The sequence below is a fragment of the Prunus mume genome, linkage group LG7 (genome assembly GCF_029339155.1).
Source record: "Prunus mume cultivar Tortuosa linkage group LG7, ASM2933915v1, whole genome shotgun sequence".
In the NCBI taxonomy this organism is placed as follows: Eukaryota; Viridiplantae; Streptophyta; class Magnoliopsida; order Rosales; family Rosaceae; genus Prunus; species Prunus mume.
In genome coordinates, this window is record NC_142704.1 from 10,592,288 (window position 1) to 10,619,902 (window position 27,615).

General features: G+C 38.4%; 4 protein-coding genes and 1 pseudogene across 6 annotated transcripts; 2 read left to right on the plus strand and 3 right to left on the minus strand.

Annotated features, from left to right (window-relative positions):
* Positions 1 to 227: 227 nt before the first annotated feature.
* Positions 228 to 2,670, minus strand: LOC103338671 (uncharacterized; annotated as a pseudogene). Its single transcript, XR_016121898.1, has 8 exons — positions 2,344 to 2,670; positions 1,994 to 2,216; positions 1,723 to 1,894; positions 1,187 to 1,251; positions 1,016 to 1,093; positions 836 to 923; positions 699 to 754; positions 228 to 563 (listed from the first exon to the last, which is right to left on the minus strand). The product of XR_016121898.1 is annotated as an uncharacterized LOC103338671 (transcript).
* Positions 2,671 to 2,822: 152 nt separating this feature from the next.
* Positions 2,823 to 4,752, minus strand: LOC103338670 (nudix hydrolase 18, mitochondrial-like). Its single transcript, XM_008241899.2, has 5 exons — positions 4,159 to 4,752; positions 3,835 to 3,940; positions 3,628 to 3,711; positions 3,406 to 3,534; positions 2,823 to 3,281 (listed from the first exon to the last, which is right to left on the minus strand). The coding sequence occupies exons 1-5, from the start codon at positions 4,326 to 4,328 to the stop codon at positions 3,162 to 3,164; spliced, it is 609 nt and encodes a 202-aa protein (XP_008240121.2). The 5' UTR covers positions 4,329 to 4,752; the 3' UTR covers positions 2,823 to 3,161.
* A 7,767-nt stretch (positions 4,753 to 12,519) lies between these two features.
* Positions 12,520 to 15,259, minus strand: GLN1.3 (glutamine synthetase 1.3). The gene is made up of 12 exons (XM_008241898.2): positions 15,070 to 15,259; positions 14,713 to 14,752; positions 14,511 to 14,614; positions 14,361 to 14,409; positions 14,119 to 14,225; positions 13,928 to 14,015; positions 13,673 to 13,801; positions 13,498 to 13,572; positions 13,335 to 13,388; positions 13,201 to 13,238; positions 12,955 to 13,114; positions 12,520 to 12,864 (listed from the first exon to the last, which is right to left on the minus strand). Exons 1-12 carry the CDS (start codon positions 15,144 to 15,146, stop codon positions 12,712 to 12,714), a joined length of 1,074 nt encoding a protein of 357 aa, XP_008240120.2. The 5' UTR covers positions 15,147 to 15,259; the 3' UTR covers positions 12,520 to 12,711.
* Positions 15,260 to 16,824: 1,565 nt separating this feature from the next.
* On the plus strand, positions 16,825 to 21,183 carry NFXL1 (NF-X-like 1). Its single transcript, XM_016795812.2, has 2 exons — positions 16,825 to 17,211; positions 17,495 to 21,183. Exon 2 carries the CDS (start codon positions 17,610 to 17,612, stop codon positions 20,928 to 20,930), a length of 3,321 nt encoding a protein of 1,106 aa, XP_016651298.2. The 5' UTR covers positions 16,825 to 17,211; positions 17,495 to 17,609; the 3' UTR covers positions 20,931 to 21,183.
* Positions 21,184 to 22,375: 1,192 nt separating this feature from the next.
* Positions 22,376 to 27,071, plus strand: LOC103338808 (potassium transporter 2). 2 transcript variants are annotated; one of them, XM_089042005.1, is made up of 12 exons: positions 22,376 to 22,507; positions 22,618 to 22,670; positions 23,389 to 23,611; positions 23,693 to 23,935; positions 24,068 to 24,121; positions 24,239 to 24,308; positions 24,421 to 24,557; positions 24,641 to 24,901; positions 25,010 to 25,062; positions 25,150 to 25,267; positions 25,357 to 25,611; positions 25,747 to 27,043. In XM_089042005.1, exons 2-12 carry the CDS (start codon positions 22,635 to 22,637, stop codon positions 26,823 to 26,825), a joined length of 2,529 nt encoding a protein of 842 aa, XP_088898131.1. In that variant the 5' UTR covers positions 22,376 to 22,507; positions 22,618 to 22,634; the 3' UTR covers positions 26,826 to 27,043. The 2 variants fall into 2 exon arrangements, with proteins under 2 accessions (XP_088898131.1, XP_016651176.1); XM_016795690.2 differs by lacking the exon at positions 24,421 to 24,557 and having other exon boundaries at positions 22,378 to 22,507; positions 24,239 to 24,289; positions 25,747 to 27,071.
* Positions 27,072 to 27,615: the final 544 nt, after the last annotated feature.

Consider the following 27,615-nt stretch of genomic DNA (forward strand, 5'->3'; position numbering starts at 1 on the left):
ATAATAGCTCAGATGCTATCTTAACCGTCAAAACTGAGTTAATCTGGCTAAAAAAGCATGCGCAAATATGTACCAAAAATGCATTTTCGTCTATCCTTCCTCCAATATCGCTTGTATAACTAAATAAAGACGTCCTCACGCGTTTTCAGCAGAGCAAGAGTGAGTGCTGTGCTGCTTTGTTTGGTGATCAGTATGTTGTATGAACACTACCCACGAGTGACAACTGATTGAGTGCATGAATAATCGGGACATCGGATTATCCAAACAACTTATTTACATAAAATCATTCAGTTGATTTCCAGCATATGAAATGAAGTACTGAATCATAGTAGGATCTTTTCAAGAGTTAGGAACTAATAATACAGTCAATGCCACAGCAGGTGAAAGGTCTGTTCCTAAATCATGAGTCATACAAAATTCCACCTAGGCTCAAAACACTCAGATAAAAAACAACTAAAGTGCTCTTGCTTCATCAACTCGAGGTTATAGAGAGGGCATCTTGTCTGCTAGTTTAAGCTCGTCCATCAGCAGATGTGCCACTGATTTGTATCCCATCCCTTGACCTAGAATTTGAACTCAATTGAAGGAATTAAACACAAAATTATTATTATGCAGAAAACTAAGCATTGAATATGAGATTTAGAACAAACGGATATAACAAATCTGAATCAACAATTAATGGAGAACTAGACACATACATCTGTATATTGCTACCCCAGTTGGAGCCATATTTTGCTTGTTTAGGCAAATCGAACTAATATATATATAAAGAACATTAAGTCTTCATTCAGTCTCCATAACATAAGCTCATAAAGTTGAATCAGTAAATATATACCTGTTACATATCCAGTAAGGGTTTACTCCTTTCTCTTCTATGCAATGTGGGCACATCCATTTCCTGTTTTCTCTCACTTCCTCCAATTCTGACAAGGAATTGCAATTCAATACCTAAGAATTTTCCTCATATGGTGCATGTAATTGCTTTTCTTATGTCTGTCTTTGTAAAACGACTTACCTTCACCGTACCTAACCTTGAGACAACCTCGACAAAGAACACCTCTGCTAGAATGGCAAACTGAACAATCCGTTTTTCCTAAGCACATATAAGGTTTAAGAAATGTCACAACAGTTGAAGGTGTGTCAGACTCAGAATGTCAAAGTGATGATCACATTTTAGAGAACTAACCAATGCATGGCTGGTCCATATCAAAATTACCGCATCACTTGCAATCTTCTTCACCGCACAACTGCCTGCACTTACATGCATCAGAATCTTAGACTAGTAACAATATAATTGAATAGTTTTAGAAAAGTTTAAAGAACATTATTAATTCACAGGTTTCGATACTTATTTGATCTTTACCGCCTGTTAGTGTTATGCAATTGATTCAAATATGGCAACATTGTGAAGCAAACTAGTTAGTTACTCACAGCCCTCCACAAATCAGGATAAAAAAAGAGGACAAAATCTGCACATTTTAGATCATGAAAAGCAGGCTAGGCAAACAGATTGTCTACACCAATAATCAATCAATAGAACCAATCAAAATCCAGATGAGTTATAAATGAAGTTTACTGTCCAAAATCCAACAATCAAACCAAAAGCAACAAGATGGCCATGTTCAACTAGCTATCTAATATCTTAGTATCAAACTTCATTCTGTCTTGCTATACAACTCAAAGACGACAAAAAATTGTAACCAAAAGGTTAAGGCATAAAACCTGCATAAATGGCAATGAATCCCAAAAACCGGGTGATAGACACTGCCACGGCCCTTGCTATTGCAACGCTGAGCCGCAGACTCGGAAGAAAGCTGGAGCTCCGATTTCCTTACATCCACCAAAGGCGCATTTGCAGGTCTCCTCTCTTCACTTTCTCCGCCAGTTAAACTCCCTTCACGAAAAACAATTTAGAACTTCCAAATAAAAGAACTTGTAAGGATTTCTCAGCTACCAAACAGAGAAAAAGGATTGAATTGATCACCGGATTTACCTCTTAACCTCTCAGAACGTCGAAATGAAGCGTTCTTTGAGACAGTGGCAGTAGCAGTGGCAGTGGCAGTTATTTCCTTCAAGCGATTAGAGCGGCGCAAAGAGGTGAGCTCGTAGACTTTCTTGCGGTAATCTCTGACATGGGTTTTGGGTGGTTTTGCAGATGAAGCTATGGATCGGAGCTCGGTGATGGTTTTGTGCAGTCCCAACGAAGTCAACCGAGCCTGTAAATTCACCATTCCCATTAGCCAATAGTCAAGCCAACATTATTCGTTTATCAAGCAAGAAAAGAAAAGAAAAGAATAAACAAGAGTGTCAGCCAAAGAGAAGAGAAGAGGACCTGTCACCTACCTGATTTTCCAATATTCGAGCATTTCTGACATTTTCATAGTCACTGTTAGCTTGGCCCCTCCCCATTCTTGTTTTGCTTCGATTCAATTTCAAGGGGACGAGCTTTTTATATGCTTACACGAGACGAGGAATTAAGATACGTTTTCCTCTCTTGTTTTAATCATTTTGAATTTTAAATGGCGGAGAAGCATAAATAATGCATCGACCATTTGATGAACGCCACCTTACCAGAAACCATTTGCTGACTTCAATTAAGGGGAATGAACGGGCAATGTTAAATTTTAAGGGCAATTAAAGATCTGAACCATCGGTGAATGAACGCTTGGATCTATCTCACATTGTATTTATATATAGTTTTTTTATACAAGCGATATTGGATGATCGGGAATCGAATCTTAGGACCTCCGCTGCATGAGGATATATTCTTAACCATTTTACTATTATAATTTATATTCAAATACAGAGGGGACAAGTTCACATAGAAAAGAATGAATCAATTGAAATTGAATTGAAAGAATGGAATTTGTACATGTACAAGTTGTTTTGTCTCTAAGATCTTCAACTACATTGTACAGTTTCGCAATCAGCTCTCGTTTTGGTGACAAGTTAACTCGAGAAGGAACGATGGCAGGAACAAAACAAGGGGAACACCCCCCCAACTGTGATTCTGTGAAGGCCACAAACACCTAAGATGATGGTTCTATTCCACTTCCTCATTCCTAATCTGAGCTTTCTTTGGACAAAGAAAACTACTGCCTACATCCGTTTGGTCCTCCAAAATTTGAGAGGAAGAAAACAAACTCCAAAGCTATGGAATTCTACGTGCATTTTGTTTCTTCTCCTGCCTGTTGGGGGTGCATTTGTCGACAAACTAAATTCTCCAAAGCTTCCCTCATCCACACATTTTGACATGCTTCTCTAGCTTCGGCAACAGACATCTACAAAATATATACCATAAATTTTAGAACTACTGATACTATGAAAGTGAGAAATCTACACACAATTGAACCAGAAAGTAAAGATGTCCGGAGACAGTAAAGCATATATTGCAATTCCACATACCCATTGTCGTTTTCTGGCACTTTGCTCGGGCCATAAGTCCAGTTGCTGCTGGACGAGTAAAGGGAACATGTACCCCTCATGAACTGTGCCATGGCTTTTGCTCTTATAACGCCACATACCCAATTTACTCTGCAAGTACATACAAACAATGGATGAGTAAATGGATGCAATTCGATGAAAATTAAGCTGGACTGATTTAGGATTAGTTTTGCAGATACTCACTCCAAGATGGCCAATCACACCGGCTTCCTCTAGCGTCTCTCTTTTAGCCGCGTCCTCGATAGACTCATCAATTTCCCAACCTCCCTATAATCAATCACATTGCAGTTGCGCAAACGTTTAGGATAATGAATAAAACAGAAAATGCGTCTAATTTAAAATGACAGGAGCACAGCCATAAGAAACAAATCCTGGGATCAAAGGCAGTACCTTTGGGAACAACATTCCTTGACCCTTCTGTGAACTAATCACAAGAACTTCTAATTCCTCAAGAGATGAAGATTGTTCGGTTTTCCTAAATCTGTACGGTATGCATCTGCAGAATTAACCCCAAACAATTAGATTACAAGATACAAAATCCCAACAAATACTTTAATGAAAAAGAAGAAGAAGGATAAACCATATCGAAATTTGATCACAAAGTTAATTCATTTAACAAAGACCCACTTGAGAATTTCTTAATTCAAGGCTCTAATATTCAAGAATCTTAGAGCCTACAAAACAAAGCTGTGAAATTGGAGGAGGGAAACATACCCTACAACTTGGCGACAACCTTTATCATAGCGCTGCATATGCCTTCCCGTCCGGGACACCAAGGAAACCACGTCCTCAATTTGCATGGGAATGAAATTCCCACCATTTTTCTTGGAGAAAAGAGAAGAGAAAACAAAATCTGCAATATTTCTTGAGAGAAAGAGACCCATGGTCACTTGCTAGGCAAACTTTCGCTACGTGTAGGAGAAAGGAAAGAAATTGAATATTTCTTCTTCAAAGATTCAAAGAAAGAGACCCACCAATTTTGGGGGATATCTAACCAAATTGGGCAAAGAAGGAAATGGAAATTCTAAAAATAGATTGGAATATGCGAGGGAGCAAAGGAGAGGCCCTTGATAGTTTCAGCTTGGGAGGAGCGAAAGCCTTTTTTTGCATCGAAATGCGAATTTGAGTGAGTGAGTATGAAACTGCTTCTTCAAGCTCCTTCCTTCAATTGATAAATATCTGGGATTATATAGAAGAGGAGGGAAGGAAAGCCACAGCTGTTTGATTTAGAATGGCAACGGACGCGCATGTGGAAGCGAAGAACCGACGCTTGACAAAGACCTTTCTTTTCCCCTTTGTCTTTTTACTCTCTCAAGTCATAAAATCAAATCGCGTCTGCTATTTATCCTACCCGCCCCATTTTTGTATCGACTTTGTTTTTTCTGTTTCCCGTTTTTTGTTTCTTTAATTAACGGAATAAAAAGGTTAATAGTTATAGTAAAAACCAAAAACACACAACAAATAACCAAACGTTACTAGAACCTCTCTCTTTTGTTTTTTTCTTTCTTTTCCTTACCTATTTTATCTTTTCTGTTCATTTCAAAAACTACCATATGCAAGTCATTAGAGATCAAATAACTTTATTAACGGCAATCTAAACTATTCTTCAATTTATAAGGAGAGAGATTCGAAATTGAGTTTACCACGATGGGCTCACTGTCCTCACTCATTTGCCAAATGGATTAATCCATGTTTGCTTATATTATAAGATATGAAAAATAGAAATAAGAAAAATTGTAATAGAGTAAATATATGTGTTTACTTAGCCTCGAGACTGTGGTCACTCACCATTGAAATTAAAGTAAATTTAGGTTTTAGCCACACAAAAAAAAAAAAAAAAAATTCACTTTTGAAAAAAACCAATTTAAAAAAAAAAAAGACAGAAAAACCTCTCAACTTTCAAATCAAAGACATGCAAATGTAAATGATTCATTAGGAAATCCAAAAATAAATAAGGGCAATTTTGTTCATTTTGACTTCTTTTAAAAAATTTCTCTCTCCTTTGATCATTTCCAAAGTCTTTCTTGAATTAATATCCAACAGTTCAAAAAAATTTCTTAAAAGAAGTGTAAGAGTGAGTGAACCATCGAATTTACATCTAACGATAAGTGACCACAAATCTCTCGCACTCATGTAGTTCAAGATATCAAGACTATGTATTTACTAGTGTAAAATTTTAGGATGTGTTATGGAGAGTAGAGTGTAAAGTCAACGCGCTAAAGCGAGAGTAGGAAGAATTTTCAACTCCTTTGAATATTGAGAAATAAATAATAAAATAATGTTGCACGATTGGGAGATAAGAACAAAAAATAGAGGACGTGTTGGGGAGAGAGAGGCTTGGGGTTTGGTTTGGTTGGCTTATCTCGACGATGACGAAAGTGTAGCTGACGCGTTTTGGATGAGAAATAGTGGAATAGGAGTAGCAGCACTCGGTTTCTTCAAACATAAAAAAAAAAAAATGTGGGCTCTGACTCTGATTGATGAAAGTGGAAACCAGTAACCCGCCAGACCCTAGCTAATTAGCTTAACACGGTTTCAATTCAAAGCTCCATACTTCTCTATTTACGACTGATACGACTAGTATGATATGCCTAATTTGGAAAGTCGTTTCTGCTCTGGCCTTGCGACGACATTTTCCACTCTCACTCACACTACTGTGCTTCTGTTGCTGCTGCTTTCAAACGCAAACCAAAACATATATATATATTATATGCGTGTAAATATTGATCTTCTCTTCCTCCTTCGAGCTGTTTTCAAGCTGTTATTTTTAGTTTCAAGCTAATAATCTTTTTTTTGGGGTAGTTTATTTGCTGCAGAAATAATGAAACGTGATGGATCTCTGGCCAGGCCTTGACTCTTCTTTAGTCTCCTGCACAAATTAGTAAATTACTCCGTACTTACGTACATTTTCAAGCACGTTGAAAAGGTGGGATATGTAATACAAATTTCGTTGCTGGGTGTTCCGTGGGTTGAACTTTGAACACAACTGCGCTTAAGCTGCTACCCAGCTGACCAACAATGTGTGCATATATATATATATATATCTGCGTACACACACACCCAATAACAACAACAAAAAGCCATGCAATGCAAGTTGCAACTACTCACTCATCACCCGTTTAGTGATGAGTCAACCCATACAAGTAAACTGTCGCCATTCCATGTACAACACAAAAGGCACAAAAGATATTTTATATGCAAGGGTCCACTTGTTAGTGATGCCATTTCTGTGGTGCTCATTAATTTTCTGCGGAGTCAATTCATGGGGTCTAGTCTAATCCAGCTCAGGGACCAGAACTCTCGGTTACTGATTAGATTCCCAATAACTTTTTCCTTGGCCAAGTGAAACAAATCGTTGGAATGCACATGTTAGGGACCGTTGGGGATGAAGGAACCCTACTTTTCGCCACGAAGTGTGAAACATATAATTTGATTGCTTGCATTTGCATCTTAGAAAGAAAGGTACGTAATATGACGACAAACTTTAGTGGTTGAAGCGATAAGGAGGCTGTGATTCAAATCATTAGCAGAATTAATTCATAATGTCAAAAACTAATACCAACATATTAACAGTCCTAATCTGAGATTCCAGATGCTACAGAATTTAGGAATGTATGCTTTAATTGAGTTGACGAGGGGAAAGCTACAGTGACTTTTTTAAAAATAAAATATATATATAAGTGATAATCTAAATTATCAAAAAAAAAATATATTTTTTAACATACACTATTAAAATGTCATGAGGTTTCAGATGTCGACCGAAGCCTACAAGACTTCAAATATGATCAGGGAGCAAGTTGGGGAAATGGTGGGATACAACTTTGCAAAAGGTAGTTACTTAGGATAGGATATGTCCAATCTTCCCTCCTGTCTTGGTCTGTGTATCTTTCAAAATCGGTAGCTTTGGCTGTGCATCCTTATACCCTTATCTCTCATGTCTTGTTTGTTTAATATGTGATTTATAATCCGACATGATTTGGTTCCACTTTATCAAAATCCTAATGTCTTTTCTTCCTTTTTAGTCTTTTGCTGTACTTTTGGAAAGTGATCGTAATGAATCAAGCCCACTAGCCCACATTACAAAAGACAACCAAATCCTTCTTCTTTTTTTTCTTCTTTTTTGGGTCAGGTAAGGAGAACCAAATTATTTATGGGCTGTTTTCCCCATTATGTGTATGAGCCCAGTGGACTAGAATGTTCAGCAAGAAGTCCAGCCCTAATTAGAGTGGGATCACCCAGGAGTCAAACGGATCGAACCGGCCCAGTATGGTACAAGCACGCCCCACTTAAGTAAGGCCGGCATGACACGACCCTTATTTTTGGGCCTTGCCAGGACAAGATAATTGGGCCCAATGGGCCGAGCACCCATTTAAAGTCCATTTATTCAATTATATTTATTTTAGATAAAAATAATACATAATATTATTACATTAATATCTTAAAATTCAAGTATATTTATTTACTTTAATAATATATATATATATATTTAATATTTTCTTTATATATAAAATAATGATTTTATCTATTGAGTTTTTATTTTTAAAACCCAAACAATAATGTAGTCATTTTCAATTTAAATGTACATTTAAAAAAAAAAGTAAATACCACGAGGTGTCGCTACCTCTGAAGGATGGGATTAATTCATGCTGGGGGTTTGGCTTGCTCCTAGCCACAAAGTGCTTCTAACAGGTTTCAAATCGCTACCATTAAGACATCATATAGATCGCCAATTGGAGGTGGCAGTTTGTCAACTGCACCACCGTGTGGTTTATTTAAATGTACTTTAAATAAAGTTATTGCCCACTTTTTTCAACAAATAATAAATCTTGTTAGTATATACATAATTATAAACAATATTTAAATGAAGTAGTAAAAAAAATAACCAAAAAAAAAAAAAGCAATACATAAGTTAATTTGACGTGGCCCCATCTTGACCCGTTTAGTGGTCTGCACGAGCACAATCCAAGTCTATATGGGCTTGGGCCGTGAACTTGGAGTCGGATTAATGAGTTTCGTAAATGAATGGAACCGACATAGCTTATTTATTAAATGAATTGACTCTAAACGGGCTGAGCGGGCCAAACACGGCATGTTTGACACCTACCCACCTGTGAATTGAGAACTTATACTTCATGATCCATCTAGAAATTAAAATACCTTCTTTTTTATTTTATTTTATTTTATTTTCCATGGGTGGTTTTGAATAGATTGAATGATAACATGGAAGCTGGCGAACGGGCAAATATATACAAGTCCTATTTAAGGATTCAAAATGACATTGGAGGAAATTAGGTGAGCCTTCAGTAATGTTTGTTTTGAGGCTGACCTAACACTCTTAACAGCTTTGAAAAATATTCCTTCACGTTAAGTCTTTGATTGAGAAGCTAAATTGATCTCTACCTATTTTCAAGAAAAAACACCTATTTGCTTACCATCATTTTTCACCATCAATTGCAAATTTCTTCATCATCCTTGCCATTACGATCTTTTTACTCAAAGATTACACCTCAGCTATAGGCTACATTTGTCCACCCTCTCCCCCCCCCCCCACCCCCCAAAAAAGATTGTATTAAAATAAAATAAAAATGTGTTTACGTATCACGACCTTTACCGAAAATCGACACCATTTGCTGATTAACTAAATCCAAGTTGAATGTTGTAGGCTAATAGTAATCATGTTTATTTCGTTCACAACATTAAAATAAAGAAAATCAAAATAATCAAAAGTTGCTTTCCACATGAGAAAATTACCCATACATGAAAGAAAAAGAAACAAATGATGAGAAGGAAATGTTGTTATTTTAATGGTGACATGCCCAAAACACCCAATTTAAAATCATTCTACGTAATATGAACAACATGTTAATCATTTATAATTAGTTGAAAATAACTAGTGTGATGGGACAAGTGAATATTGGACACGAGGAATTCATCATCTTAATGCTTAGGTCTCACTCGATAAAAAGTAAAAAAAGAAAAGATAGCAAATCACTAATGCTGAAAAAGAATGCAATGTGTCTCAGAATGTTTGTAAAAGTTATACAAATCTAATGCTTAAATTTCAATCAAAATGAATAATTTAGACAATTAGTATGTGTTGGAGTAAATTAGCACGAGACTTAAATCTCACGCCAAAAACAAAAACCAAAAAATTAACAATAATCATGCATGCCTCCAGCATTTGCACGTGTCATCATCTTGTGTCGTTTGCGTTTTACAAGCCGATACGAAAAGATGAAAGGACGATGGGCCTACGTATGCATGTGTATCAAAACAAATTGGTGGCCCATGGCGTGGAAATAAAGAGCTGGTAAGGTCGACCCACGTGGCACAAGTTGCAACTTCACGCTGACGACTGCCGGCTGCCCTATCAACAAACTTAACCGCCCCAACCCACCACGTCAAGGCCCACGTTTATGTTCCACGTCAACGTAAGATTAAGTGGAATGACGAAAGTAGCCATGCCCGAACACGAATATTTGACTTCTACCGTGAAATAAACGGAGATGGCTGGTGTGAAGAGCCGAACTGTTGTAGCATGAGTTTTGAACGTTGACTTGACTGAACCCACGATTTCGAGCCAAACTCCAAGGGGACCAAATTTTTTAGTAAACTTGTGGAATAAATATATTTAAATAATTTTTTTTTAAAACAGGGGCAATTTAGAGTAATTCGATAATCTAAGGACCAGTCAAATAATAGAATCTTTGGCCCTGGAAAAAAAAAAGATGGTTTGGTATTCATTTGGTAAAACCTCTGGGCATGGCAACAGAGAATTTATAATACAAAATTTTGACCTCAAGATATCCATTCAAATTTAATGTTCACACGCGAAACCTTTCAAATCAATTTTAAAAGGAAATTTTGTGATACGCGAAACCTTTCACATAACAAAGTCGCCATTGATTGGCAGATCCATCCAATTTTGTAAATACTAATTGTCCCGTCAATTTAAGATTAGATTCAAGATAAATATCTAGAGAGGGAGAGAGAGAGAAATCATCTAGAAGGAAGTTCATTATGTAGTTGTGAATATCCATTTTGTGACCGTGATCTTGGACTGTGATTGCTGATGAAGTGGTTGTAGATGATGTGATGGAATACAGAGGATTACAACTTTACGTGTCAACGAGGTCCAAAACAGTCGACTCAAATTAATCCAAAGATTTGATCTTTTTCCACCAAACTTCTCTTCCTTGCCATCTTACGTCTCATACTTGATCTTCTTCTCAATCGACCCGACCTTCTGCCCCTATATATACCCACATGCTTCTCAACTGTCCTGTAAGATTTACATACAGATATATACATAAACATATACTAGCTAGGGAAAAATAGGATAAGTATAGTTGGAAGCAGAGCCTCTGTGAATCCACAACAAGAAGATGGAGAACAGGAACAGCAACAACAACAACGGACAGAGGGAGGGCTTTCAGGAAATGGGTTTTCCTGTTCACAGCCAAGTGAGAAAGATCAAGCAAGAATCCGAGAAAATAATTGATTGGCTGCCGGGAAAGCCAGAGATGAGACCTGTCCTTGGAGAGATCACCATGACCAGGCAGATCTCTCGATCCCCTTTGGGAATTTCATGCTGACCCATCTCTGTTGGTGACTCTTAGGACGAGTCCTCGTTTCTTGGAGCTTAGTGAAGATGGGGTTCTCTCTAGAATTGAAAAACAGAGGGTTTTGTTCTGTTTTTTTTTTTCAGCTCTTGCTCCCCTGTTTTCTTTTTTCTTTATCCAGTACTTTTTGGCCATGTTCCCCTTGTAAATAATACATATTTTAGTTTAATGATATGGCAGTCTTGCTCCTTTTTGAATTTGGCTTTCTGGTCTTGAGGATCATAGGTTGCTGATTTGATTGTTTTCATAGAATATCCATCAGTCAAGATTGATTAAGTAGGAAGCCCACCAATCCTGTTGTGTTTCAAATTTTTTCTCTTATTTAGACAATATGTACACTTTAGCAAACAATTCAAAGTTGTTCGCTCTTTGGTGATCTAAAGATATAATAGAAATCATGTGTGCTGTTGGGTTAGTAACTCAGAAAGTACTGATCTTTGGACGTTCTTGGTTCTTGTTGTACATTTTTTTTCTTCTATGAAGAGGTACGATTGGTGTTTTCTTTTCATGATCAACCAAAAGGTTGGCGCCATATCTGTGTTTGGTAGCAAGAAAGTTCCAAGTTTGATTGAGTATTCTGGAAAGACTATACTTTGGGCAATCTTGATTGTTTGTATGCTCTAGGTTTTAAATGAAAGGTCAAAGTTGCTGATGGGTCGCTCCCATCTAATACTAAAATACAAAATTTGGTTTAATGAAAAAATACTTTAAAATGTTATGTACAAAACAAACCTACCCTAATATCTTATGCTGATCACCATCATTGACCTGTTCTTTGTATTTTTGAACACAAATTACTAGTGATTCTATGTTTAGTTACACCTAACATGTGGAGATTTCATGAGACTTTTTTGTGTATCTTAGCCCGAGGGCGTGGATGGATATTGTTAACAACTGCAAATTTGCCGCAAACGCAAGCTTTTCCTCAAGAAATTATTAAGATAGCAGTTGCAGATGGTAGGACCGCATACCAGTCTGTGCAATCTCATTGTGTTTATTATTATTTTTGGGAACAAACACAATTGCTTTTGGAACCAAATAAATAATATGCAGTGGTAGCAGCGCTGCACACACATCAATGCACTACCTTCCCTTCTCCCCTCCCCAAAAATAGCTACAAGCCTGCAAGACTTTCATAAGCCAAGGTAAAGCTTTCGTGTACCCTGCAATTTCGGCTATTCACGTGTACAAAATGCCATCATCATCATCATCTCTGCATGTAATTTTTTGAAAACAACAGAGTTTTCCATTTTTGTGTTTGAAAAACAACAAAGTTTGAACTGCAATTTCATGAAGAATATCATTTTTGGCTCTTTCAGTCTCTGTAAATTTATGTTAAGGGTGACCCTTTTGTAAATAAAGTTGTCTTTGTAGTTTTTTGTACTATCACCAGACATTATCACCAATTATTCTCAAAGAAAAAAACAGTAAAACCATCACAAAGGGAAGAACATTGATCTAATTCCAATCACTTTAATGTCAAATATTATTGTTGCGATCCAGTATTGGCACAATTCAGACAAGCCTTCTTCAATCACAAGGTTAAACACACAACTTGTGGTTTTGGTTGCAGGGTGGAAGAGGAACACAAAAACAAGATAAAATTGATTCATTTTCACTCCCTCACCACCCCGAAAATGTAAGCCTATGGTTTCCAGAGAATTGTAGTTTCAGCAATCATGGAAGTGACAACATAAGGATCCATGTTAGAAGCAGGCCTCCGATCCTCGAAATAGCCTTTCCCATCTTTCTCCGTGTCCCTCCCAACTCTTATGGAAGCTCCACGGTTTGCCACTCCCTGTCAAGTCTCAGTTCTCAACCCATTAAGCAAAACAAATCAATGCAAATGCAAACAAGGTGTATAATAAGCTCAAGTATGTTAATTTACCCATATGAACCTCTGGATGTCTGCTGTTTCATGTCGCCCAGTGAGACGGCGCTCGTTGCCATCCCCATAAGCAGCAATGTGTTCCTTGTGCCTCAACCCAAGCTTTTCAATTGCCCTTTTGATAACTTCATATCCTCCATCGCTTCTCATGGACTTGGTGCTGAAGTTACCATCACATCCCATCACAACACTTTCCAAAATGCCGATGAATGAAAACAAAAGCAAGCATAATATTTCAAGTGCTACCTGTAGTTTGTGTGAGCACCAGCCCCATTCCAGTCGCCCTGGTCACACACGCATACCCTCAAACTCAAATGAAGCTAAAACAATACCGATTTTAAGCCAACGAAATAATAGAAAAATTGGATATCTCTTCTGACCTCAATAGGTTTGGGATCAAAGGAAAGCACCACTCCAGCTATCTCTGTTATCCTCTGTATTAACAATACATAATAACATATCACATATGATTTAGCACATTCATTGTAGAATTATAACAGAGAGGGAAAACAGGTCATTTGAGTAGCTTGTAAGTTATAGTACCTCCAAAATGTAACGAGCAGCCCATAACTGATCTCCGGCAGAGATGCCAACAGTAGGTCCAACTTGGAATTCCCACTATATATAATAGTATATGCAACAGAAGCAAAGCAACAAGCTAAATTTAAGAGAAGATTTTACACAAAAACGATATGTATGTGTGTATATATATATTAACCTGGCCAGGCATAACTTCACCATTGATGCCACTGATGTCGATGCCAGCATAAAGACATGCTTTGTAGTGAGAATCTACAATGTCACGCCCAAAGGCCTTATCAGCTCCAGCCCCACAATAGTATGGCCCCTGCATTTATTTTATTTTCACAAAAGAAAACGAAAACAAAAAAACCAGTTACATCTTTACATAAACAAGGAGATTCATACTTGATAGTAAAGTAAATATTACAAGATTCATATGATAATTTGTCACCTGTGGTCCAGGATATCCACCGAGAGGCCACCCAATTGGCCATTTTACATCTTTCTGCAACAAAGTATACTCTTGCTCTAATCCAAACCTGTATGTTTTACGTTCAATTAAACCACTCAAACAAAGCAATTATAGAAATGAACCAACTGCAAACAGAATCAAGATTGAAGATGGATGGTAGAACTTATCACCAGGGTTCTTCAGCTACAACATCAGGATGGCTGAAAATCTTTGCAGCATTAGCCCTCTTATTGGTTGGAATTGGCTCTCCATCCGGGGTGTATGTATCACATATGACCTTCAAGTAATTAATAATCAAAACTCTTAACTTTAAGAAATAACTAAATGCAACTCTACTGCGACACAATATTGTTTCCCTTCCTAAATGGGTCCCTCTGAAACTAGTTAATTATTCAAAGCGGTGGGGACTTACAAGAATATTGTTGCCCCTCCTAAATGGGTCCCTAAAAATGGCTTGTGGACTATATTTAAAGCACCAACGAAAGCAGTTTTCATTAGTAAGATTTGAAAAACAGAGAGTGAGGGAGGGATGAAAACAGAGAAAAACAGAGAAATAGCATACTATAGGATGACTTCACTGTCTTTCCCAGGAGCTTGGCCAGTGCTAGAACCGTCATAGTTCCACTTGGGAAGCTTTGAGGGATCGCTAACTGGTGCAGGAAGAGTCTGCCTCGTACAAAATCAAATTAGTGCAACTTTGACAAATATTAAATATCATCTGTTTGTGTGTGTATCGATTTATCAGGAAATGAATAAGAAGCTACCTTGGCTTTGCTTCTGATGTCTATGCCAGACCCACCGATCCTGTTTTATGATTATAAAAAGAACAACCATACTAAAATCAGTATACTCATTTAATTATCACCCCATTGGAAAATATAACCACACACATACACATGACACAAGTAACACAACCAGGATTGAAAACATTGCTAGTTGAGAAAGAAAGACATGCTAAAACAGAGTTTTTAGAAACTTATCACCATTAGACAAGAAAAAGAAAAAGAAATCTAGAAACAGAAAACATAGACAAGAAGAGAAAAATATACTGTGTAGAGAGGGAGAGAAGGAAAAGTGAGAAACAGAGGGAGTGATTGGAATGAAGTAAGCTTAGTGCTAACCATATGTACTCTGCAATAATCTTTTCAGTGTAATCAGAGAGGTTGAGGTTGAGAAGATCAGTGAGGAGCAGAGACATTTTTACAAACAAAAGCCAAAGGAAAGAAAGAAAGAAAGATAGGATGAGGAAGAGAGAGAGTTTGAGATTTTGGCTTTTGGCTCTTTGCTTTGCTTGGGGCTTGATATAATATAATGATAACGTATTTTTTTGAAGAACGTAGCATAAATAGGAATGTGTGAGAGAGTCACACTCTTCAGAAATACGAGTTGAGTTGAGTTGAGTTGTATTATTTCATGGTGCGCTCCTGCTGTTGAGAATTCATTACTACGTCCGTGACACGGAAAAAAATAAGCAACAGCTTATATTTAAATATATATTTTTTCTTTATTTTCCAAGCCTAACATATATGAAATTCTTTTTACAAAGATCTTTGTTTTATTATACCAAAATATCACCACACATAAAAATAAATAAAAAATAAAACAAAAAATAGTTTCTTTAGTGTGAAATAAATATCATAAATATCAACCGAAAAAGAAATTCTATTTAAAAATGGAAAATTAGCATCACTAAACTAATAATTAATTATGAACGGCAGGGTGCTGCGAGCTGAATGAATACTATTCATTTACCTGGACACCTATAAACACAAAGCATTGCATACTAATGAAACTTTAGCAGACCCGTTTCGTTTCATCTAATAAATAAATAAATAAATATGTCCTAAATAATATTAATTAAATAGAAGAAGAAGGGAGAAATAATAAATATGGAGATTGTATAACACTGAAATAAAGGAAGTGCAATTTGCATCACACCACACGACCACATGTCTACTCGAAATTCAGGATTTCAGGGTGAGCAAGTAGAGTTTATCCAAGCTAGGTAAACTAGGACATCATATTTGAGATTGAGATTCAGACACGAGATAAAGAAAGTTGCAAATGAAGTTGTTGTTTTCCTTTGTTTTACTTTTACCAGAAGAAACCAAACCAACACCACCCTTCACGGGACGAGTTGCATTGCAGGCATCTATCAGATATCTATCTATCCTATTCCTAAAGAAGAGTGAAGGGTAGACAGAAAACTAACTGATAAGAGTCTAGGCTAAGGCATCTATCTACGTTTAAAAAGTCCAAACTGAAACCAATACATCATCAGTTGTTGTGGGATTTGATTTGATGACATACTTGCCTTAAGTCTTTTCCTAATAAGAGTAGGTTCTCATCTATTCTTGCCCAATTCTCCTAGTGCTTGCGAGGCCATTGCATTTATTTAGTGAAATACGCTTTGTCAGTTTGCAAGGTAATTTGATTCTTTTCTTTTTATTCCTTTGTTTGGATGGAAGGGACTTTGATTTGATTCTTTCGAGTCCTACTAGCAAACGGCTTGTGTTTGTTATTTTCATGTCATTCTGATTTCTTAACAGGTCGTGTCAACCCTTAAGTTAACGGGTGAAAAATACCAAACACGAACACGATCTGTTAAAATAATTAATGACACTACAAAACCCGTACCAAAGTTTCAAACGGGGTAATCGTGGGTGGATAACGGATATACAAGTGGGTGGATAACGGATATTCGCACCATGTATAATATTACAAGGTCTACTTTTAAATAATTGTTCAAGAAAGCCCATGAGCAGGTACGGCCCAATGAAGAAAAGGCCCGGGACTGTGCGATGGATTGGATGATGGGACTGGCGGCTGAGTGGTGTGGCGACCACGCAAATACTTGGAGAGGACTTTAAACAAATGGCAGTAAACAAAAGGTCAGAGAACACGCGATTGCGATTTCGGTGACGAACTACCCTCACCGCCTTCCCCTTTCAGTTTTTCGTAACCCCCAAGCCACAACTCTCTCTCCTCCTCTATATATACCCTCCTCTCTCTTTTTTCTCTGGGTCTGGGTCTGGGTCGGTTTCCCTTCTGAGACAAACCCAACTGTAAAAATATCCATCTCATAAAAACACAAAACAGGGACCCACCATACAACAACAGCACAGAAAAAAGAAAATAAAAAAAAAAAGAGGGAGAAAAAAAAGAGAGAGCATTTTTAACACCTGAGGAAGGCTAGAGAGATACTCAGAGAAGTGCGGGAAAATCTTCTCTCTGTTTCTTATCACTTGGGACTATCCGATCAGGTAATTTGCCTTTGTTTTTGTTCTCTCATATTGTTTTCATTTCAATTCGATTTTTAGTTGTTCCTGCTTTTAGGGTTTTGTTTCTTTGTTCGGAAATGTTGGAAAGTTTCAAGCTTGATTGGGATTAGAAAGTAATACGAATTAAATTCGTTTTCGGACAAAATTTAAGAATTCACTATGGGTATGGGCCGTAGGGCTTTAGTTTACTAAACTCCTGGATGTTTGTTGATTTTTTTATTTATTTATTGAATTCTAATCTGATTCAATTGTCTTTTTGATGCAGTTAGTGCAAACTTTTGTGTTTGTGAATCCCTTCGGTCTTTGTTTGGGTTCGATCAGCCTATTTCGGCACCCTGTCGGAGAATAGGAGGCTTGAGGGTTCGGTGGTTTCGCAGAATATGAGTTCTCAGGTCCCAAATGAGCGAAGGGATAGGTCCAGGTTTCCTGCTCAGCCTCCTCAGCCCGCTCAGTCTGCTCGTCGAGAGTGGGTCCCAAGAGGATCCAACCCTACCACTGCTGCCGTGAACCCACCTCTAAGCTTCAATTCAAACATCCCGAATGGGAGTGTAGGACAGCCCAATTATAGCTCTGCTCCATCAGAGAGTCGGCAGCAGCACAGAGGAAATAATGCTTCTAGAGGTCATATGGGTCGGCCAATGAACCATGGAAGGGAGAGGGGAAGGAGCGAGAATCAGGAGGAGGTTAGATTGAAGGACTCTAATTTACCTCAGCTTGTGCAAGAAATTCAGGATAAGCTGACAAAGGGCACTGTTGAATGCATGATTTGTTATGATATGGTGAGGAGGTCTGCACCTGTTTGGTCTTGCTCAAGCTGTTACTCAATTTTCCATCTGAATTGCATCAAGAAATGGGCTCGAGCTCCAACTTCTATCGACATGTCTGCAGGGAAGAATCAGGGATTTAATTGGCGGTGTCCTGGATGTCAGTACGTACAGCTTACATCCTCGAAGGAGATTCGTTATGTTTGTTTTTGTGGTAAGAGGACAGACCCGCCTTCAGATTTGTATTTGACACCACATTCATGTGGTGAGCCTTGTGGGAAGCAACTTGAGAGGGATGTCCCAGGCAGGGGTGTGAGTGAGGATGATCTTTGCCCTCATGTTTGTGTCTTGCAGTGTCACCCAGGTCCATGCCCTCCTTGTAAAGCATTTGCCCCGCCACGTTTATGCCCTTGTGGAAAGAAAGTAATTACCACAAGATGCTCAGACCGGACGTCTGTTCTAACTTGTGGCCAGCATTGTAATAAGCTTCTTGATTGTTTGCGTCACCGTTGTGAGAGAACTTGCCATGTGGGTCCTTGTGATCCTTGTCAGGTTCTGGTTGATGCTTCTTGCTTTTGCAAGAAAAAGGTGGAGGTTGTTCTTTGTGGAGACATGACTGTGAAGGGAGAGGTGAAAGCAGAAGACGGTGTTTTTTCTTGCAGTTCCACTTGTGGAAAAAAGCTTACCTGTGGTAATCATGCCTGCGGTGAAGTTTGCCATCCAGGCCCCTGTGGCGAGTGCAATTTAATGCCAACGAAGATTAAGACATGCCACTGTGGGAAAACAAGCTTGCAAGGGGAACGACAGAGTTGTTTAGATCCAGTTCCAACTTGTTCACAAACATGTGGCAAGTCCCTCCCGTGTGAGATGCACCAGTGTCAAGAGATATGCCATACTGGGGATTGCCCACCTTGCTTGGTTAAAGTGAGCCAGAAATGCCGTTGTGGATCAACTTCTCGGACTGTGGAATGCTTTAAGACCACAATGGAGATTGAGAAGTTTACTTGTGATAAGCCTTGTGGGCGGAAGAAGAATTGTGGAAGGCACCGTTGCAGTGAGAGGTGCTGTCCTCTTTCTAATTCGAATAATGTTCTCTCAGGGGATTGGGATCCTCACTTTTGCTCTATGCCTTGTGGGAAGAAGTTAAGGTGTGGGCAGCATTCTTGTGAATCACTTTGCCACAGTGGCCACTGCCCTCCCTGCCTTGATACAATCTTCACTGACTTAACCTGTGCATGTGGGAGGACTTCAATCCCTCCTCCATTGCCATGTGGTACACCTCCCCCATCATGTCAGCTCCCATGTTCAGTCCCTCAGCCTTGTGGGCATTCATCTTCTCACAGCTGCCACTTTGGAGAATGTCCACCTTGTTCAGTGCCTGTGGCAAAGGAGTGCATCGGTGGGCATGTTGTCCTCAGGAACATTCCTTGTGGGTCGAGGGACATCAAATGTAACAAGCTCTGTGGGAAGACAAGGCAGTGTGGTATGCATGCTTGTGGCAGGACTTGTCACCCACCGCCTTGTGATATTTCCTCTTCAGTGGAACCAGGTACAAAAACTTCTTGTGGACAGACATGTGGTGCTCCTAGGAGAGATTGCAGGCATACATGTACTGCACTATGTCACCCATATGCTCCTTGTCCTGATAACAGATGTGATTTCCCTGTCACAATCACATGTTCTTGTGGCCGGATAACAGCAAATGTTCCTTGTGACTCTGGTGGCAGCAATGCTAGTTTCAAGGCTGATACTGTGTATGAAGCTTCTATTATCCAAAGGTTGCCAGCACCACTTCAACCAATTGAATCAATGACCAAGAAGATCCCACTTGGACAGAGGAAATTTATGTGTGATGATGAATGTGCTAAGTTGGAGCGGAAACGGGTTCTTGCAGATGCTTTTGATATAGCTTCTCCAAACTTGGATGCACTCCATTTTGGTGAGAATTCTGCTGTTTCTGAGTTGCTTTCAGACCTTTTTAGACGTGATGCCAAGTGGGTATTATCTGTGGAGGAGAGATGCAAGTACTTGGTGCTTGGCAAGAGCAGAGGTCCTACAAGTGGCCTCAGAGTTCATGTTTTCTGTCCAATGCTGAAGGAGAAGAGAGATGTTGTTAGGATGATTGCTGAAAGATGGAAGCTTGCAGTTCAATCCGCTGGTTGGGAGCCCAAGCGATTTATTGTGGTTCATGTTACACCTAAATCCAAAACCCCAGCTCGGGTGATTGGGGTTAAGGGTACGACGACAGTGAATGCACCCCAGCCTCCTGCTTTTGATCATTTAGTAGACATGGATCCCAGGCTTGTAGTTTCTTTCCCAGATCTGCCGAGAGATGCAGATATTAGTGCACTGGTCTTGAGGTTTGGTGGGGAATGCGAGTTAGTCTGGTTGAATGATAAGAATGCATTAGCTGTATTTAACGATCCTGCTCGAGCAGCAACCGCAATGAGGAGGTTGGATAATGGTACACTATATCACGGGGCTATTAACGTTCTCTCAAATGGCAGCGCATCTGTGGCATCATCGGGTTCTAATGCTTGGGTTGGATTGGGGACAGCTAAGGAAGGCGGAGTGCCTACAGCACTGAGGGGTAATCCATGGAAGAAGGCTGTTATTAGGGAGCCTGGTTGGAGGGAAGATTCATGGGGTGATGAAGAGTGGGCTGGTGGTTCCACGGATGTGCAGGCATCTGTGTGGAAAAAAGAAGCTCCAATCACTGCCTCACTAAATCGATGGAGTGTACTAGACAGTGATGGAGCTTTGGGTTCATCATCTGTATCTCCTAGCATTGAGGACTCTGGAAAACAGTCTTTGGGTGGTTTAAATCCGGCTTTGGATTCAAATGCAAGTGGTTCGACTTCAGCAGGGCAGCAGCGTGGAGGAAATATTGCAGATACATCTGAAGTGGTTGATGACTGGGAGAAGGCTTATGAATAAAAGATAGAATGAAGCAATTGATCAATATTTTGATAACTTTAGTACCGGCGGAAGGGGGGTTGGTAGTAAATCAAATACCCTGGCTTTTTTAATTTTTTGCATTTGGATGATCCTTTTTTAGCCCAAACCCAAAGAGATGTTCAGTTAGCTCCACAATTTTATCGTTGTCATGAAAGTATTCTTTTATCTTATTTGAGTGACTTTTTGGTTCAAATAGAATCCTTTTTGGATTTTAGTTGGGCTGCCGTCAAAATTTTATTGCCTTCTATTATCTGCTTTGATATCTCCCATTGTAGACTGCAGCAGCATACTTGTGGAGGCAGCTGTGTTGTTAGTGCTGCTGTGTGGGAGAACATGATTCTGTAAATGGTCAATTTTGATTAGGGTAGAAGTATATAGCTATATAGCTATGGTTTTTGTAAAATAGCTATATAGCTATGGTTTTTTAAAAGCTACACTCAAAATTTCTGGTTTCCATGTATTTTTTTAAAGTACAAGTTATAGTCTAAACTATTAGGGAGTGAGATTTATCACACACCCAATTATGATGTTGGGGATTCGAACTTCAAGACCTCTGATTTGCAAGTCAATGTCCTTTTTCACTATACTAGATCCCGTTGGCTGGTTTCTGCTTAATATACCTAGTGTTTGTCTTCTTTTAACTTGTCAAAGAGAATTTGGAGGAAACTTGCACTAGGGGTTTAAAATTGAATTGTGAGGTGAGGAAGTGGGTTTGAAGATGGCTGCACGGAATTAATTATTTGCTTCCACTGTATATCAATGGCAGAATCCAGTTAGTGGGTTGCTCGCAATTGCATTTCTTAGACATGGTTTATGGATGACACACCTCTAATCCAAGTCTTCACTCTTCCTATAAATTATGATTTATGCGAACTCTGATATTCTGCAGTCTGCCTTTTTTTTTTCTTGGTTTGACCAGTTTTTGGGCTCCGGAAGAACGAAAGATGATCCCCTTCTTTCATTTTCTTTCATTCATTATTGATTGGTTGATTTTGACTTGTTTGATTGGTTGCGTTTAAAGATAGCAAAATAATGTTATCTCCGTGAAACGCAAGTTTCTCGTTGTGATGAGTTAGAGAGTCTGATCAACAAACTAAAGTCAAGTTGGACAAAGTACTAGTCCATAAGTTGCAAACATGCAAAATCAATAATCGCTCACACAACATGTGGGCGGTTCCTACCCAAAACACCAACTCCAAACGGAAAGCCATGTGGATGTGATTTGCCTTCTATAATTTACCAATTAAATACAAATGCATTTCTTAAAATAATAATAAATTTAATAAACTCCTCATACTCTTTATTTCAAAATCATAGGCGTCGCCTTCAGTCCGGCATTCCCTCTCTACTACCGATATAAAAATATCCCCTCCACAAACCACAAATTTTAAAAATTAAAAACAGAAAAACAGACCGTCTTCTTTATTTATTGGTAAGGTTAGAAGTAGGAGTAATTGTATAACCTCAAACAAAACTATCAACTACTCTCTCTCTCTCTCTCTCTTCTCTTTAAGTTGTAATCCTTTCCATTGTGAACTCCGTGTACGAGGCATTGTGTAAGTCGCTTGGCATTCCCAGCTCTCTGTCTTTCATTTATATATAAATCAACACACATTTTTTAGAATTCAGTTTAATCTTTTCTTTCCAATCTGTCTACTCCTTTCAGACATACATACATCAAACATGGATCCTCAGCTCGGTTCTTCTAACCAGTTCAAGGTTACTTTCTTGCTTCTGTTTTTCTTTTCAAGTACAAAACTTTGTTTATAATCTATTTACTTATTTGTTTTTCTTTTAAGAAAGTTGCCTGCTTTGGTACTAAATGGATGTATGAACTTGCAGAAGCATTGACCCATGATCTCTCTCTTTGGGTTGTTATAGTTAGTTGATTTGTATTGCTCTGATATTTCTGTAGCTAGTAAATTTTGATGTTTTACCATGAAGAGCAAAAAAGAAAAAAAAACCAAGATCCAAACTTTCCATGGTGTGTACTGCTTACAGTATATTTCCTTTTGCATTTAGTCTTCAAATTGGAGCTCGATATCTGGCATTTCACTTAGGTTGGCGTCGTAAATAAGCTTGTTTTATTTGATCAATTGGGGTTTTACCAACTTTTTATGTTTCCATTTCTGGTATTGCAGATCACCAGATCACATGCTCAATATGAAAAAAGAAAAAATGCATATGCATGCATCATTATATCCATCATCAAGTGTGTGTGCCTGTGTTGAAATACTCCTAATTACTTACCGGACCAATTGAAATTGCAATTTCAGTTGCTTCTTGGTGCTAACTCCAGCTAAAGAAATACAAGGTTACCAATCAGTGCCTTAGTGTTGCCCCACAATGAGTAATAAAGCAATAGAGATACAAGTGCAGCATTTATCATGAGCTTCACCTTATTATCATCTAATTTTTGACTTCATATAATATACAGGAGACATGGAAGCATACACTTCTTTTGTCATTTCAGAGCCTTGGAGTAATATATGGTCAACTGAGTACTGCTCCCTTATATGTCTTTGGGACAATGATTGCAGAAGATATCAAATCAGAGGAGACTGTTTATGAACTATTCTCCTGTATTTTCTGGACTATTACCATCATTTCTTTACTCAAGTATGCCTTTATAGTATTAAGAGCTGATGACAATGGAGAAGGTAACTATCTACTATCCTCCTAATGACAGGAATTTATGTGCTAGGATTGTGCAATAATTTTTCGCTTTTATCGTCTTGTAGGTGGTACTTTTGCTTTGTATTCACTCCTGTGTAGGCATGCTAAAGTGGGTCTGCTTCCAAATGACACAAGTGCTAATGAGGTTATGCATTATGAGACGGGAAGTCCTTTCAAGATAAAGGTGGAATCAAGGGCTAGAAGAGCCATTGAGAAACATAAAAGTAGCCACTATTTAATGTTGTTCCTTGCTCTGTTCGGTTCCTGCATGACGATCGGTGTTGGGGTGCTTACCCCAGCTCTATCTGGTTTGGCATTCCTCGTCAATTTTTCTAAATAATATTAGAAATTTCTAAGAAAATTGGATTTCTGCATTAAACTTATTTCAGACATGATTAAATGTTTGAATGATTCGTTTTCTTTGTCTTTGTCTTCCTCAGTGTATTCAGTTTCATCAGGTGTTCAAAGATCAATGTCAGATATGGCACACTTATGTAAGACCTAGCAGTAACTTCAATTAGAAAAATATATATTTCTTTCAATCATCCTTTAATAGCTATATACTCAATCATTACTCTGACACTTAAGTTGTATCTTGTGGTTCTTACCAGTTTCATCTTCACCAAGAAAACAGGAGGCCATATCAAATGCTTTTGAGAAATGTGAGTACTCTGTCATCAAGTAGGTACTTCCACTGCATCTGTTCCACCTTCTTTGCTTATGTTGTTTCCTGTTCAGTGACCTGAAGATGCTTGAACACTTTTTTCATGATAACTCAACATAATTTTTGTAGAGGCACTCTTGCACACATGTCCAGTAAAATGGAAAGCAAAGAAACCGGAGAAACTAAAAGGAGAAATACACACTACACCTGGAAAATAAACACAACACATTCTGAGCCTGTCAATCATGATGGCCAAAGTTTATCTGGTTCCCATTGCATCTACTGTATTGGTCATGACTTGGATATCTTAGCTAATCTGTTTGTTCACTTGGAATCTTATTTGTTATAGATGTACCAGTTCCAATGGCATCTGCTATATTGGTGTGCCTCTTCACACTACAGCACTATGGGACTCATAAAATTGGGTTTATTTTTGCTCCAATTATTGTCATTTGGCTGATATTCATCGGTGGAGGCGGTATATATAACATTTTCCACTGGAACAAACAAATTATCCATGCTGTCTCCCCAATGTACATGTACAGATTTGTTAAGAACATTGAAATCAAAAGTTGGAGGTCTCTAGGCAGCATCGTTTTGTGTGTAGCAGGTTTTACTAAGATCCCATGAGCTTCATTTTACTATCTTTAATTAATGTTGTAATTTTATTCGGAACCAGATGTTTTCATTAGATCCTGAAACACAGTACCTTTTGCAGGATCAGAGGCAATGTTTGCAGATCTAGGTCATTTCAGAAAGAAATCGATCAAGGTTTTTGATATATCTCAAATTCTTTGAATCTTATATCAAAGTGTGTTCTGAAATTAAAATGAACTTGTGGATGGTGTCCTGCTGCAGATTACATTTGTATGCTTGATTTATCCAGTCCTTGTTTTATGCTATGCCGGCCAGGCTGCATATATCTCCAAAAACTTGCATGTTGCAGATTTCAATCATCTCAGTGAATCCATCCCCCGTAAGCACACCTATTTTTCTTTATTAGTTGCTTCATCTGCCAACTTTAGATATCTAACATAAAGAATGTACTGTTCAAGCAAAGTCCAGACCGAATTCGCCACTGGTTCATAGCATTATCCCTTCTTGCTTCAGTGGTGGGAAGCCAAGCAACCATAACAGCCAGTTTTTCCATCATAAATCAGTGCCTAGCACTTGGTTGTTTCCCCAGAGTAAAAGTTATTCACACATCAGATAAGATACACGGGCAGGTTTACATTCCTGATATCAACTGGCTATTGATGGTTCTAAGCCTCGCTGTTACAATTGGTTTCCATGATATTATGAGAATTGGTTCTGCCACAGGTATGCATTCCAAACAGTATCTGTATTCTTTAGTACTAGGGTTCCAGTATAGCAACCCCTGACATACTCTCTAGGAACTTCATTATTTACATATAGCTGTTATCTGATAGATATTAATAGCTCAATCTCCCACAGGTTTGGCCGTAATTTCTGGAATGCTTGTAACGACTTGTCTCATGTCACTCGTAATTGCCCTGTACTGGGAGAAGAATTTGTTCGAATCTGTCTGTTGTCTGATATTCTTTGGATCCATTGAGGTAATGTATGTATCAGCTTGTATGTTGAATTTCCATAAGGGAGCTTGGTATTTGGTTGTCCTTTTGGCATTGTCCTTGACGGTCATGCTTTCATGGCATTATGGAACCAAGAAGAAGCTCGAATTTGACTTACAAAACAAGGTATCTGCAGAATGGCTTACTGATATTAGCCCAGGCCTGGGGGTTACCAGGGTTCCCGGCATTGGTTTCATTTATACTGATATAGTGACAGGAATTCCAGCTTTCTTCTCACACTTCATTACCAACATTCCTGCATTTCACCAAGTTTTGATCTTCGTGTCGTTCAAGTCCCTACCAATGCCTTATGTCCCCGCAAGTCGGAGGTATCTTATTGGCAGGGTTGGCCCAAAAGATTTGAAGATTTATCGGTGTGTCGTGAGATATGGATACTGTGATCCTATTAGGGACACTGATAATTTTGAAGAACAGATTATTAGTTCAATCGGAGAGTTCATTACCATGGAAGAAAATGAGTTTGAATCCCTGAATTCATCAGAAGGAAGAATGGTGGTTGTTGGAAAGCCACCAGCTGATGGAAGCGCTTTGATTCCATTGAATGAAACAAACTCAGTTGAGGAGTCTGTGAGCTTGGTGAGCAATATTGAAACTCAGCTAGCTCCAATGGTGGCCGATGCAGTGGAGAGTGGTTTGGGTTCAGTGATGAGAAAAAAGGTGCGGTTCATGTTGCCGGCGAATAGTCCGAAAATGCGAGCATCTGTTAGGGATGAGCTGCAAGAACTAATAGATGCAAGGGAGAGTGGCACAGCGTACTTCCTGGGGCAGGTGCATTTAGCAGTGCGTGATGGCTCAGACGTGTTGAAGCGCTTGCTGATCATGACTTATGCGTTTTGTGATAAAAATTGCAGAGAGCCTCCAGTTGCTCTCAACATTCCTCATGCCGCTCTTGTCGAGGTTGGTATGGTCTGTTGCATATAAAGCATTAATTGTAAGGCCATGCCAGACGTTGGGCAGAGGAGCAATGATTTGTACAAAATCAGGAAAGAATTCATCGGAGATGAGAGAGATATATAAGAGAACACTTCTATAGTTTAAGTTTTTAAACTACTTGTAGTAGTTCGGAATCCATATAAAAAGTTGACAAGAAATATACAATGAAACCTAAAATCTGTCCATATTGGTGAATTATGCATATATATCCATGCCTGCCTTACTACTTATTAAGCCTAATTGTTCAATACCAAAGTTCCTGCTCTTTCAAACTATATATATAGGCTTTGATTCCAATTTTCAGTTAGGTTTTTTTAATTATTAATCCAAAAGTACTTCCTAACAGAACAGAAAATTAGACATTCTTGTGGAAAGAAATTAATGGCAAAGTCTAATTGCATAGCTATTAATCCTTCAAATGTAACAATAAGATGAAGTATTTTATTTCAAATTCCTTAAATTTACAATAATGAAAAAAATAAGGATGGCAGTGAACAACCAAAATCTATGGTCTCTTAGTTTTGGATTGGAAGAAGCACATTGCCAACTTCTCCACTGAAAAAATATTACAAGTTGAGTTGACCTAGAGAGAAAAATGATTAAAATTCCTGAATCAGCAACCATAAGCACATGTACTCGAACATATAATAAAGATTTGCCACACAACCGTAGAAATGACAAATCTGTATCAAAAGCCAAAAGGAAATAAAAAAATCTTAAACAAAGAATAAACCATATCAAACTCCTAAAGATTTCATGGGAATTATTAAACTAAAAC